This window comes from Bos mutus, chromosome 15 (genome assembly GCF_027580195.1).
Source record: "Bos mutus isolate GX-2022 chromosome 15, NWIPB_WYAK_1.1, whole genome shotgun sequence".
In the NCBI taxonomy this organism is placed as follows: Eukaryota; Metazoa; Chordata; class Mammalia; order Artiodactyla; family Bovidae; genus Bos; species Bos mutus.
The window spans coordinates 5,398,909-5,414,477 of record NC_091631.1 but is presented as its reverse complement, the minus strand read 5'-3'; the positions used below and the strand labels follow the sequence as shown (position 1 = coordinate 5,414,477).

Genomic DNA, 15,569 nt, shown 5'->3' with positions numbered 1-15,569 from the left:
GCAGAATGTTAAATTCATGTGTATAAAATTTTGTTCATATGTAAAAAGTATTTTTGTAACATTTCATAATCCTAATGTTCTACAATAAATAAGCAGGATGAAACACCACAGATCGTTCTTCTCATTTTCTAGGTAAATTTTAAGCAAGTGTTAAACAGAAAACACTAATAGAAGTATTTCTAGCATATCTCACAGTAGCACATCTACAGGAGAGAGGAATTTCTATACTGATAACATTAGAAACACCAGACAAGAACAAACATATAACCAACAACCAATACTGTTCTAATTCTGGATATCAGTTTTCCAAACTGTAGGTATAGTGTTATTTTTTTTTGTTTCCTTTGTGGTCATAAAGTAGAAAATGCTTCACTAGAATTTGAATTCGAATATTCACTGTTGGAAAGAACTAGGGATACAAAGATGACAAATGCGTCATCTTGGAGGTAATTATAATTCACTTCAATTTATCAAATATATATTTGTTCATCAGAAGATAACAGAATACCCAAGGAGCTGATAGTAGAGATAGATCTTCAATAAATAACTATCAGGTCATGACCACGGGGAAAGGAGAAGTACAAGCTGCTTTGGGATAGCAAAGGATTTAACTCAGTTTAGGTTATCAGGTAAGACCTCTTCCCCAAAGTGATGCTTAAGGTGGGATCTGGATGATGAAGAGATACTATGGGGTAAATGGGAACGGGGGGAAATAGTGTTATAGGCAGAAAGAACAGCATATGACAAAGCCCAGAGTTTAGGGTGGAAAAAAAGTCTGGTGCGTTTGATACCAGGAGAAATTCAGTATGACTGGAGCGTGGGAAGTGACAGCAATTAGACATGTGGCTGGAAGGTACATGGAGGCCTCAAAGGTACCATAGATTGCCTCAATGACTACAGTATGATTTCAAACATCATCTTAAAACCCATGGAAGCTGTTGAAAGATTTTAATGAGGCAATAATATAGAAAGATTTCCATTATCAGAATGAAAATGACACCTCTAATTATACTGTGAAATATAATGGGAAGGAGGCAAGAGCAGACAGGGAGTCTTGTGGAAGATACTGCAGCATATATGGCAAGAGCTGATGGTAATGGTTGGGACAAGACTTTCTCAGTTGGGGGTAATTTTGACTCTTGGGGTATACCTGGCAAAGTCTGGAGACATTTTTGATTGTCATGACTTGGAGGAATGGTATTATTAATATCTGATTGATAAAGGTCAGAGATGCTGCTAAACATCCTACAGTGTACAGACAATCCCCCAAACAAATATCTGGCCAAAAAATGTCAACAGTGTCAAGTTCAAGAAACCTTGGGGAAGGGGAAAAAAAAAAGCAGTTACCCTTGGGTAGAGAAAGAAACCCTGGGGATGGAGAAAAGAGAATGAATTTGAGATATATTTAAAGGTAAGACCAGACAGAAAATGAGGAAAAGTTAAAAGTCAAGAATAATGTTTGGGTTTCTGGCAAGATGTGAAAAAATGGACTAATGTAGGCACTTATTCAAACTAGTATGGGAACCAAGAAGAAACCACTGACTCATTCTAACAGGGGAGATATGGTGGAAGAGGGTGCACCAGGAAGAGGGCTCAGCAGGGCATTCTCCAACAATATTCAAGTAACTATTAAACATGAAATAAATCAAAGAAGTTTACCATTACTTACAATTTTGTCATAAAAGTCTTTGGGAAGCTTGGAAAGAATTTCTACTGCTTCCAAAAGCTCATAAGCATCTATCTGTGGTACCTCATCACCATCGTCACCACCTTCCAGGAGGAAAACAAAACAAACCTTAAAAATGGATGAAATGGTTTTACTTACCAAACAGTCGTCAGTTGTCCTTTCACACTCCTGATGCAATCTTGCCACAGGAGGGACCAGAATTATTAATCCTATAAACAACTTGTATTTTATCAAATGGCGGTCCTATAAAATTTACCTTGTGAACACAGGTTCCTGTTACAGGGCCAGTCTTGCTAATTTTTTACAGAAACCAGTGTTGATAAGTGGCTTACCTCCCTCAGCATCTCCACCAGCAGACTGTTGCTGTTCCAATTTAGCTTCTAGTTCTTGCTGGGAACGCAGAAACCTAGCTGGTCTAGGAGCACCTGTTGGCAGCTTGACCCACTCTTCTTCTAGTTCTTTCAACTGCAAATACCATAAAATATTTTAAAAACATATCTAGATCTCTGCTATTAGAGAACGTATTTATATTTACTAACAGACCTGAACCCAATTTCTTATTTATGTGGCTCTAATACGGCAAATCAGAAAAGATAAACTTAAACTGTGTACATTTTGTAGTAAAAGTCAAACCAACGTATACCTACTACAATGAAGATGTGTGACTAAACAGTTAGAAAAGAATAAAATCCACTTTTTAAGACACTCTTATTATTTCATGAATTCACATATATTTGCATCAAATAGTATCTCTAAAACCAACCGAAATATAAAAAATAAGTAGAATCCATTCTGTTCAAATGGATATTAAGTCCTACAGTATTATAAAAGGATCTTTTAAACTGTTATAGTTTTGACACTAACATACTGGTATCACAGAATACACAGTATTTAACTTGAGTGGACAAAAGTAACAGCAGAAACAGGTATGTTTGGAAAAAACAGATTTCAAAGTAAAGAATGAAAAATAATTATTTGTAAGGATAAAATAACAACAACGACAGGAAGGAGCTATCTCCATATCAACCTTATATAAAGGCAACCAGAAAACGTAGTGCCTTACCTGGACAGGGTTTATGTTTTGTAATGGGGGTCTCAGAGCATCTCGAATCCATCTATAAATCTCTACAGCAATTAATTTGGCTTCATCTCGAACAGCCTTCTCTCGAGATTCAAAGAGTTTTGGCAACACTTTGATAATTGGCTTCAGTAAGATGATTTTGGAACCGAATTCACTGGAATTAAAAATTGGGGGGAAAAACCTGTCACCATTGGAGAAGGCAATGGCACCCCACTCCAGTACTCTTGCCTGGAAAATCCCATGGACGGAGGAGCCTGGTAGGCTGCAGTCCATGGGGTCGCTAGGAGTTGGACACGACTAAGAGACTTCGCTTTCACTTTTCACTTTCATGCATTGGAGAAGGCAATGGCAACCCACTCCAGTGTTCTTGCCTGGAGAATCCCAGGGACGGGGGAGCCTGTTGGGCTGCCGTCTATGGGGTCGCACAGAGTCGGACATGACTGAAGTGACTTAGCATTAGCATGCACTATGCTTGGGTAAAATATTAACTTGAATTCACTCAAACTCAGTTTTATATCTATATACAATAGGGACATATATAGGTCAAGTTTTTTTCAGGGAAGAAGAAAAAAGGAACTTATAACAACATCTGTATTTAGATGCCATTCTTCCAAGAATGTTATTGAATGTCCAGAGTCCAAAATAATACTACCATTTAAAAACTTTCTAGGTAATCAGTCTAGGAATTACTTAAATCTAAAATAGACCAACACTCATGTAACATCTTAAATATATATGTATGTACATATAAAAGCTTAAAATACAAACAAATCAATTTATAAATAGTTAAATGAGTGAAATTTATTTTTAATAATCTTTTATTAACTTTCTATGTAATTATGGGGATTCACTCTGCTTGACAGATCACTAATCCTGGCAGTGCATCTTTCATTCAAAATACAATGGAAACAGTGTCAGACTTTATTTTGGGGGGCTCCAAAATTACTGCAGATGGTGATTGCAGCCATGAAATTAAAAGATGCTTACTCCTTGGAAAAAAAGTTATGACCAACCTAGATAGCATATTCAAAAGCAGAGATATTACTTTGCCAACAAAGGTCTGTCTAGTCAAGGCTATGGTTTTTCCAGTGCTCATGTATGGATGTGAGAGTTGGACTGTGAAGAAAGCTGAGCGCCGAAGAATTGATGCTTTTGAACTGTGGTGCTGGAGAAGACTCTTGAGAGTCCCTTGGACTGCAAGGAGATCCAACCAGTCCATTCTGAAGGAGATCAGCCCTGAGTGTTCTTTGGAAGGAATAATGCTAAAGCTGAAACTCCAGTACTTTGGCCACCTCATGCAAAGAGTTGACTCATTGGAAAAGACTCTGATGCTGGGAGGGATTGGGAGCAGGAGGAGAAGGGGACGACAGAGGATGAGATGGCTGGATGGCATCACTGACTTGATGGACGTGGGTCTGGGTGAACTCCGGGAGTTGGTGATGGACAGGGAGGCCTGGCACGCTGCGATTCATGCGGTCGCAAAGAGTCGGACACGACTGAGAGACTGAACTGAACTGAACTGACTGAAAGCTAACATAGACAGCTTGAGGAAGCTCTGGAACCAAGGACTGAACAGTTTGGCCCGAAGGTTCCATAAAGTCCCAGAGAGCTATCTAGTAGTTCTACTATAGATTCTGAGATGCTTTAGAATAAATACACAACCATAGAGGGATGGGAATAAACAACATCTATTAGGAAAACATAAGAAAGATTACCTAACTTGTTTTTTTTCCCTACCTTTATTCTCCCAGTCAGCTTAAAAATGAAATAGCCAGAGTTTACAGAATTCCAGATTAGAAACTTTTAATTTTAAGGTAGAATATAGTATGATATTGATATATATATATATATCTTTTATTAAGAAACCAATTACTAAGGATAAAACTGACTTCCCTGGTGGCTCAGACGGTAAAGTGTCCGCCTACAATGCGGGAGACCTGGGTTCAATCCTTAGGTCGGGAAGATCTCTTGGAGAAGGAAATGGCAACCCACTCCAGTATTCTTGCCTGGAAAATCCCATGGACGGAGGAGCCTGGTGGGCTACAGTCCACGAGGTCGCAAAGAGTTGTGTCCAATTCACTCACTCAATCTTGACAATGCATCAAGTCACTAAATTTCTAAAATGATAGTATATCTATTACACTATAATAGGTTAGGAATGAGGAAAATTTTATCACAAAAGAATCTAAGTAAAAGCCAAATTTTATGAAAGAACGTTATGAACGAAGTGAAAGACAAAGTTTACAGACTTATAAACTGAAGACAGCTTAACAAATTTAAGAATTTTGATATTTTCATGTAAGATAAACACCAAAGGCAGCATATTCTGCAAGAAATAGGTCATATACAAAATCAAAAGAGAACTGAATTAGGAAGATCTTCACACCCATAGGTCACACATTTAGGATTTCACGAGAGCTGCTTCCTGAAGTATCACATGTAGATGTATTGGGGACAGGATATCAGACGAGAAGGACTGTGAGATAAGAACAAACTAGTGGTTTGTCTAATTCAGACTTCCATAGAAAATTACAGCCGCTTGTTCCTGAAAGAGATCCCATTCATGAAAAACTTCACTGTCAAACAACATGAAATCCTAGGGTTGAAAATAACGTATTACATAAAAGTTATTTCCTATTTCTGTTGCTATGCCTCTGTTTAAAAGCACACAGCATTTCCTTCTATTTTAAAAGCACATAAATGAAGGTTGCTTTAGCCAACAACTATGTCTTTAGCCAGCATTTCAAAGTACATACATTTATGCTTGAGGATAAGAGAAAAAGAGCTGTTAAATACCCTGAGAAGTGCTTTTCCAGGAAAAAGTCAATTCATAATCTTAAAACAGGTCAGAAATATACCCCATTCATCTTCCTTAGAAAGAGATTTAGATAAATTAACTATGCAACACACTTCAAGGCTAAAATTACTGACTACAAAGTATCAAGCCTAAAGAATGGCTCTGGTTTTTTCAGGTCACTTTTCTGGTTAGTATGGCCTGCCAAGTCAACCCCAACAGTTTTCATTTCTGTTTAAACCAGGTAGCCAAACTCAATTGAGAGATTATAGTCAACAGAATCGAAGCAAAAAGAAAAGGTCTTACCTTAAGGCTTTCCTCAGTGTCTCTATACAGGCCACAACGATCTTGGGGTTCTTATTGTCCAGGCCTTTCAGCAGCTCCTCTTGTACAGCTTCTCCTTTCTCAATCTCTATGTACATTAGACAAATCTCCATGCCTAGCTCCTTGGCTTTGGCTTTGGGTTGGTTGAATACTTTACTTACAACACCTGACACAACCTCTCCCGTGGTTCTGTAACATATAGATTACAAACAATAGCAACCATGCTCATAAAAGCACACGTGAGTGGAAAGAGCTGGAAAGGCTCATGCAAAGTGGGGGAAACAAATACTTTTTTAAAAAAACACTTAGAAATAACGTAAATGAGACTCTAAACATTTATATTCAAGAACATTAAAAAAAAAACTTATGCAAACTATTTCCATTTAAGACATGTCACAGCAGATCAGTTTCTATTTATACAGAGAAGAAATTTAAATAAGAAAGCAAAAATACCTTGAAATCTCACTACCCAGAGAAAACTACTTTCAACTTTATGGTATCCATCCTTCTAGACTTTTCTATATGCACATATAAACAGATACACATATATTTTATAAAAATAAGATAACAGAGTTCTTGCTTTTTTTGGAAAAATTTTAAAAGTCATTTTAAACACTTTTTAGGACAGAGAATTTCTTCACAGAAGGAATGGATATGCACCTTTAATAACAAAAGGCTGCTCCTGACTCCTTGGCAAGACTTTACAGTATCTTTATTGCTTTGAGTCTCTTCTAAATTAAATGAAACCTGTACTGCTGGAAATTAGAGAAACTGAGTGGGTTTGGATCACACACAGCATTTATCAAAAAGTATCTAGTATCAGAAGAAAAATGAAATTAAAAAAGCAACTGTCTCACTGATGGCAAGGGAAAGTTGGTGATGCTGGTTAACAAAACTGTCAAATTAATGACTGTCTTTCTAGGTATAAATTTTGAGGTGAGTCAAGTACATATTGGTGTCTTCTTTATCTATACTGGTGTCTTCTTTATCCATGGGTTCTTCACCTGTGGATTCAACTGAATTCAGGTCAAAAATATTTGGATAAAAAAATTCTGGAAAGTTCCAAAAAGCAAGAGCCATGCAGCCAGCAACTACTTACACATCATTTACATTGTAGTTAACAACTGATTACATAGTATTTATACTGTGTCAGGTATTAAGAGTAACCTAGAGATGGAAGATGGATGTGGGCTATATGTCATATGCAAATATTAGGCCATTTCATGTAAGGGACTTGAACATCTGTAATTTTGCTATATCCTAAGGCATGGGGGGGTACGGAGTTTTGTCCTGGAAATAATTCCCCTGGAGACACTGAGGGATGGATATACATATTTCTTGTGCAATTAGGTCAAGGGTCCCCGTTTTTTTTCAGTATGGAGGACTCCTTTCAATGACATAAAGACTAGTGTTAGAAAAGTCATGTTTATGAGGTATGGGAGACTGGAGTGACTAGATACATCTATCAACCAATAAACTGGGAGTTACAGAGGTTGTAACTTACCTCTCCTAAGAGAGAAAAATGTCTAATGACCATAGGGAGAAAGATGTGACTCTAAGATGACGCAGCCTGGAACCATTGTTAAGAAAAAGATTTTAGTAATGCTCAAATGTTTTCAGTGAAATTCTGATGCGTTTACTAACCACCTCAGTTTCTTCTAAAAATTTTTCCTCTTAGAGTAATTCTCATACAAAAATCTCAGCAGGAGAGAATCACTTGCTCATCAAACCCTAAGGAAAAAACTCAAGTGTCTGATTTCTAATTTGCTCCTCTCTAAAGATCTCATGTACCATTTATACTTCTGAGAGCAGATAAAGACTGAATGAGAAACAAGGGTCAAGGAGCTATGAAAGTTAAGAAATGAATATCCTCCAAAAGTGCTAAGCACAGTGATCCATAAAAATACATAATTAATCCATGTAGCACCAGACAGGGGTTTTTACCAGAAAGTTGGAAAGAAAGTACTTACTTTCCTGCTACATGGGCATTTTCAACATAAACAAGTGCAGCTTCTAATCCTTTCAACTGAACCACTGCATTGGAATCCGTCACAAACTTTTTGATCAATCCTAAAAATTTGGACCATTCTGGGCTCTTTTCATCTTTTATTTTCTGGAAGATCTTCAGGGCTTCTTCATACCCACTTAACCTTGCTTTCCACAGCTAAAAGAAAAGTATTTTGAAACAACTGAAACAAAACAAAATTTACTGATATTATCATCTACTATTGGGGGTGGGGGTGGTGGTGACTATCTTATACCAGGTAATTTGAACAAAGGATCCCAGATTAGAAACAAAAACGAAGCTTAAGAAATCCAGACAGTTGATTTTCTTTCTTTTTAAAGATTAGCTAATAAACTTTTTCTTGTGTTTAATATTAATGCTATTCTACCAAAGCCTTCTAGAATTCATAAACTGGCCACTATAAATGTATCACACTTTGTATCCAAGTATTAGTCATTATTTCTTTGTAACAGGACATTAAAGAGGTAACGATTCAAACATGAGACAGTTTCCTACTCAAAGTGTCCAATCTCCAAAGCAGGCTGTTTTTCTGGTTGTATTGTGTAATCATTCAGCAGCTTTATACTACACTATGCAGTATAACTGCTGACAAAACAAGCCAATGACAGTAAAATTTGAGTTCCAGAAGAGTCTTACCTTGTGTTCACATTTCTGATCAACCGGCAGTTTCATCCACTCACTGTCATCTCCCATCGTGCTTCCAGTTTCTCCTTAGAATTAAGAGTAATTCCTGGTCAGATAAACATCGGAATCCATTAACTCTAGCAACCAAGCTCTCTTTTATCAAGCACACACCAACAAAAGAATCTCATTCTTCTGTCAAATGCCCATTTAATTCTATTAATAGAACATTTAAAAAGTAAACAAAAAATTAATAAAAATCTAAATAAATAGAAAGGACAGATACTATTTTTTTAAAAAGATGCTTATATGTATTTTCCCAAATGAGAACTTCTTAGATCTGTGACAAAGCTAGAATAAAACAGAAGAGCTAAACTATTTGGCCTTTTAAAAAAGACAAGAAAAGTTTCAAAGATAAATCATACTTTTAATTCAAAATTCCGTAAGGCAAATAAGCAACATGAAAAAAACCTCAATGCTACCTAGCTCTCTACCTAATCCTGGTAAATAAATATGTCTATATAAACTAAAGGAAATAAACCCTGAATATTCATTGAAGGACTGATGCTGAAGCTCCAATACTTCAGCCACTGATGTGAAGAGCTGACTCAATGAAAAGACGCTGATGCTGGGAAAGATTGAAGTCTGAGACACTGGGAAAGGAGAAGGGTGTGGCAGAGGATGAGAGTTGGAGAGCATCACCAACTCAACGGCCATGAAATTAAGAAAACTCCAAGAGGTAGTGGACGACAGAGGAGTCAGGAGTGTTACAGTCCGTGGGACAGCAAAGAGTCAGACACGACTGACAGAACAACAACAAAATATAAACTAGCAAAAAATTAAATCCCCCAATAAACTAATTCTTCATAAACATTAAATCATTTTTTAGTTAGTGAGGTTTATAGTCAACATTCCTTTAACAATTTTATGCTATTCATTTAGATAACACAGCTGTAGAAAATCTCCAAAGTACAGAAAATAGATAAAGAAGGAAAGTATTAAAACACAATTTCACACCAATTAGTAACCATGATGAACACTGACATGTATCCACTTGAATCTTTCTAGATTTCTTTCAATGTACATGCAGTGTATAAATTATACGAAAAAGGGCTAATCTTCTTGTAATTTTTTTCTTACATGGTCACAAACATCTCCTCATATTTGAGAACATGATGTTTAAAGGTGGCATTGCACTTTATGTGTGTGTTAGTGTTTCAGTCATGTCCAGCTCTTCGAGACCCCAGGGACTGTAGCCCGCCAGGCTTCTCTGTCCGTGGAATTCTCCAGGCAAGAATACTGGAGTGGATCACCATTCCCTTCTCCAGAGGAACTTCCCAACCCATGTATCGAACCTTGGTCTCCTGCCTCACAGGCAGATTCCTTACTGTTTGAGTTAAAGTCTAAATGCACTGCATTTTATGAATGTACCATAATTACCAATTCTAACAGTGGACATTTAAATTGTCTCAAATTTTTCAATATTATAAATAACACAAAAGAGATCTTGTTTATCTCTCTGTCCTCAGGCCACGTCTGACATAAAATACGTCTTCAATCAATATTTATTTAAACTTGAATATATGCCTTGATACTGTCTGCTATGAGTCAGGCACTGTGAAAAGTACTTTTTAAAATTGTGGATTTTATACTAACAACTACACGAAAGAAAAATATTCTTCCCACTTTAAACACTAGGCTCACAAAGATTCAATAATTTGCCAAAAACAACAAAACTGGCAGGCAGCAGCTCACACTAAGATTCTTCCTTTGCAACTTGTTGCCTCCCATTTAAATGCAGGAAATATCCCAGGAAAAAATATTAGAGATTGAATTGTAAAAGTTTATTAGAGTAAATGAAACTTCCATTAAGACGTCTCTTCAAAATCCCCAAGACTCTGTGAAACAACAGCACTGAGTTTTAGAGTAGGAGTCAGAGAATCTTTGAGAAGGCTAATAAAGCAACAGTGAGAAGATACAGGAGTTTGGAGAACAGTATTATGTTATTTAACTTGAAAACGCACATTCTCTACTGTCTGGCAACTCCATTGCTAGGTGCACACCCTAGAAACTGACACCAACTGCAGATGCACCAGAAGACACTTACAGCGACGGTGGCTATCAAAGTCCAGTGTTGAAAACACCTTATACATTCATCAGAAGGAGAATGAACAGTGACATATTCACTGGATATATTATACAGCACCTAAAAGAGCTGAAAGTGCTGAAAGCAGCTACTCCAACAAGTACATGAACATGCCAAAAGTTAGCCCGAATGTCCAGTGGTGGATGAATAAATAAACTGATACGGACATACAACGGACCATTACTCAGCCTTCGGTGAGAAGGAAGTACTTACTGATACACGTTACAACATGGACGAACCTCACACACACGACGCTAAGTGAAGGAAGCCAAACATGAAAGGTCTGATGTCACACGATTCCACGCATAGGAAATATCCAGAATGTATCAATCCATAGAGACAGATTCAGATTAGTGGTTGCCCGGGGTTTCGGAGAGAGGAAGAATGGGGAGAAACTGCTTACTGGATAAGTAGTTTTACTGTGATGTGATGGAAACGTTCCTGTGTCAGGACTAGACAGAGACGGTGGTTGCACTACATTGTGAATGTGTAAAATACCACCGAATTGTTCACTTAAAATGGCTGACTTTATGTTACACGAATTTCACATCAATAAAAACATTTTTTTTAAGTTCCCAGGTGATTCTAACATGCAACCGTGGGTTAAAAACCTCTAACGTTATCTTCTTGGCACAAGTTTGAGCTGCAAAAGCAATCTTTCCTATCTGACTGATTTTCAAAGAGAACCAGTCAATGAGAGCTTTTAAAGCGTTTTCCAACCAAGAGAATGTGAACAACATTCAATTGTTGGTATTCTATCAATTCACTGCATACTTTTTTTTCTTGTTGGTTTCTTTTTGAAACATGAAGAAAAAGGTGACCCAACCTAACCGTACCATGTAAAATACTGTTGGCACTGTGCTGTTTCCTGAAATGGCTTCTACCACTTCGTAGCCTCACCTTAAAAAACTACTGCTTTATGATTTTGTTGCTTTCCATTCAAAGGAAAGGCTTGGTTCGTACCAAAACTTTCCCAGGCACTGAAATAATAGATACGGTATTTTGTGTATTCATGTGACACTGAAGACTCTTGCTCTGTCTTTATCTTTTCCCAGATTAATATACTAAGAAAAAAAGGACTTCACTAATTTTTCTCCATAATTAATTTTAAAATTAATTTTAGAATTTAATTTTTTACATATCTAAGATGATATACAATATATGTGTTAGGAGGCATTACAGTAAAATCGATACACTGACCTACCATCCAAATTAAAAATCGGAACTCTATCAATATTATTGCACCAGTGCAACTCTTTCCTACCCCCATCCTTCTTCCCAAAGAAGTACTTTCCTGAAGTTTGCATGGTTCTATGCTGTGGTCAGTCACATATTCCTAAACAAAATTTGCTTGCTTGTGAGCCTTAGAAAATGTTATACTGTTGTATAACTTGCCTTTTTCATTCAATGTTTCATTTGTAAAATTCACCCATGTGGTATAACATAGCTTAAATCTACTAAAATTGTGGTCGAAAGACTTGTGCTGGTACAAAACTTTATCATTCCAAGATAAGTATAAAAACAGAGATAAGTGTTTAGAAACTGCCATAGCATCTATTCTAACTTCTTTTATTATGGTGGTCTGAGGAACTGAACAATGTTGAGTGAGGCTAATGTATAAAATACAACAAGAAAAGTAAGGGAAGACAGAGAGTAAGGCTAGAAGGTAGTCTAGATCAGACCCTGGAAGGTCTTGTAAGTGATGTTAAGAAATTTGGACTTTATTCCAAAGGCAGGAGACTTTGATTGAAGGACTATAAACAAGAAAATTTCATAAGGTATCAAATTCTTATTTTTCAAACTATATAATGTAAATATAAAAGCAATATAAAGAATGTCTTAGAAGGCAGTAACAACGGAGGGAAATCAGAAAACTAATCTAAATGAAGGATGATGATAACTTGGAACTAAGAACAGCAGCAATGCAGGTAAAGAAAAGGGAATGGATTTTAGAGACATAATGAATGTCAAGGACTGTCTTTATTGAGTGACTGTAGGAGTCTAAGATCAGGATAAAGATGAAGCTTTGGACAAGCTGTGTTTGAGATGTTCATTAGACAAGGGCAGATGTGGAAAGCAGTTGGAGATTCAAGCCTGGTGCTCAAGAGAGAGAACTGGTCTGGAGATAAAAATTTAGTTAGGAGTTATCTGTGTGGCTCAAATGGTAAAGAATCTGCTGCAACGTGGGAGACCTGGGTTTGACCCCTGGGTCTGGAAGATCCCCTGGAGAAGGGAATGGCTACACACTCCAGTATTCTGGCCTGGAGAATTCCATGGACAGAGGAGCCTGGCAGGCTACAGTCCATGGGATCGCAGAGTTGGACACAACTGAGTAACACACACAAGAGGGGGATGAAGAGTACTGAGGAAGAGTGTAGTGAGAAGAGCCCCAGGTTAGAGTTTAGATGTTTCAAGTGTAGAAACCAGAATCCATAGGACCTTAGTCCACCATGTATAGTGCCGGATACATAAAATGACCAGTTAATGCCTGCTGGCGGGGGACACAATAATCCAAAATGCGGTGAACAGGCTTATCAAATTTGAGTTTTTGTTACTTGAGGGAAACTTTGTTACTTTCAATTTCTACCTGCAAATCTAAATTAAAAAAAAAAGAAAAGGAATTCTGTATCTTCAAAATCACCAGTAACTTAAGGTCGAGACCTTAGGTAAGTTACTTACCCAAATGTACACTGCCTCGGCATGCTTGTGTGTGAAGTGGGAATAACAGTACACACCTCAGAGGACTGTGTGGATTAAATGAGTCAGTACACGTAAAGCTGTTACACTAGGAACTTGGCTCAATAAATGCTAGCAAATTTACTATCATTATCAGTATTTGGCATTGCAAATTTGAAAATATTTATCTCATTTCTAAATTACAGTCAACTTTATTTTGGAATTGTATAGCATTAAAAGAGCAAGTCTACAAGCATGTGAAGTCAAGTGGGCCTTAGAAAGCATTACTAGGAACAAAGCCAGTGGAGGTGATGGAATTCCAGTTGAACTATTTCAAATCCTGAAAGATGATGCTGTGAAAGTGCTGCACTCAATATGCCAGCAAATTTGGAAAACTCAGCAGTGGCCACAGGACTGGAAAAGGTCAGTTTTCATTTCAATCCCAAAGAAAGGCAATGCCAAAGAATGCTCAAACTACTGCACAATTGCACTCATCTCACATGCTAGTAAAGTAATGCTCAAAATTCTCCAAGCCAGGCTTCAGCAATACATGAACCGTGAACTTTGTGATGTTCAAGCTGGTTTTAGAAAAGGAGAGGAACCAGAGATCAAATTGCCAACATCCGCTGGATCATGGAAAAAGCAAGAGAGTTCCAGAAAAACATCTATTTCTGTTTTATTGACTATGCCAAAGCCTTTGACTGTGTGGATCACAATAAACTGTGGAAAATTCTTCAAGAGATGGAAATACCAGACCACCTGATCTGCCTCTTAAGAAATCTGTATGCAGGTCAGGAAGCAACAGTTAGAACTGGACATGGAACAACAGACTGGTTCCAAATAGGAAAGGGAGTACGTCAAGGCTATATATTATCACCCTGCTTATTTAACTTATATGCAGAGTACATCATGAGAAACGCTGGACTGGAAGAAACACAAGCTGGAATCAAGATTGCCAGGAGAAATATCAATAACCTCAGATATGCAGATGACACCACCCTTATGGCAGAAAGTGAAGAGGAACTCAAAAGCCTCTTGATGAAAATGAAAGAGGAGAGTGAAAAAGTTGGCTTAAAGCTCAACATTCAGAAAACGAAGATCATGGCATCCGGTCCCACCACTTCATGGGAAATAGATGGGGAAACAGTAGAAACAGTGTCAGACTTTATTTTTCTGGGCTCCAAAATCACTGCAGATGGTGACTGCAGCCATGAAATTAAAAGACGCTTACTCCTCGGAAGGAAAGTTATGACCAACCTAGATAGCATATTCAAAAGCAGAGACATTACTTTGCCAACAAAAGTTCGTCTAGTCAAGGCTATGGTTTTTCCTGTGGTCATGTATGGATGTGAGAGTTGGACTGTGAAGAAGGCTGAGCCCCGAAGAATTGATGCTTTTGAACTGTGGTGTTGGAGAAGACTCTTGAGAGTCCCTTGGCCTGCAAGGAGATCCAACCAGTCCATTCTGAAGGAGATCAGCCCTGGGATTTCTTTGGAAGGAATGATGCTGAAGCTGAAACTCCAGTACTTTGGCCACCTCATGCGAAGAGTTGACTCATTGGAAAAGACTCTGATGCTGGGAGGGGTTGGGGGCAGGAGGAGAAGGGGACGACAGAGGATGAGATGTTTGGATGGCATCACTGACTCGATGGACGTGAGTCTCAGTGAACTACGGGAGTTGGCGGACAGGGAGGCCTGGCGTGCTGCGATTCATGGGGTCGCGAAGAGTTGGACATGACTGAGCGACTGAACTGAACTGAACTGAACTGAACAAGCACCTTAGAATATTGCTTAATGCATAAGATACATGATTATATTAAATCTGTCATACTGAAATATAGTATTAATATCAAAGTATTTTGAAATGTGAGTATATGGGTTTCTATGTTAATACATTAAACAAAATACAGCAGCATATTTAATAACTACTGTAATTATGAAGTTATGATGAATATTTTTATATATGACTACAGATATGATTTCTATTGGTGACAGAAGCGTTATATTCTTCTAATATTACTGCAGTTTATTGTCTACATTATTAACTGAAGAAAATGTCAAAATTTCAGTTAAAAGGTTAGTGAAAATAAGAGGTAATTATTTTTCCATATAAATGTACAGAGTCCCTGAATTCTAACACAGGTTAAAATCTGTTAGTCTACAACCTTTCAAATTCTATGATCAAAGACTTTAGGGCACTGCTTACACTCATCTC

The 15,569-nt window shown here is 37.5% G+C and overlaps 1 protein-coding gene across 4 annotated transcripts in view; it reads right to left on the bottom strand.

The window, feature by feature from the left end:
• Positions 1–15,569, bottom strand: part of CKAP5 (cytoskeleton associated protein 5) — a 112,256-nt gene that overhangs the window by 64,307 nt on the left and 32,380 nt on the right. For 3 of the 4 annotated variants that reach the window (XM_070383421.1, XM_070383422.1, XM_070383419.1), the window contains 6 exons: positions 8,549–8,622; positions 7,857–8,050; positions 5,869–6,075; positions 2,751–2,922; positions 2,020–2,152; positions 1,670–1,770 (listed from right to left, as the gene is read on the bottom strand). In XM_070383421.1, coding sequence (XP_070239522.1) covers positions 1,670–1,770; positions 2,020–2,152; positions 2,751–2,922; positions 5,869–6,075; positions 7,857–8,050; positions 8,549–8,605 — 864 coding nt within the window. In that variant the 5' untranslated portion in view covers positions 8,606–8,622. Of the gene's footprint in view, positions 1–1,669; positions 1,771–2,019; positions 2,153–2,750; positions 2,923–5,868; positions 6,076–7,856; positions 8,051–8,548; positions 8,643–15,569 lie in introns of those variants that run through there. The other variant, XM_070383420.1, reaches the window with a different exon arrangement.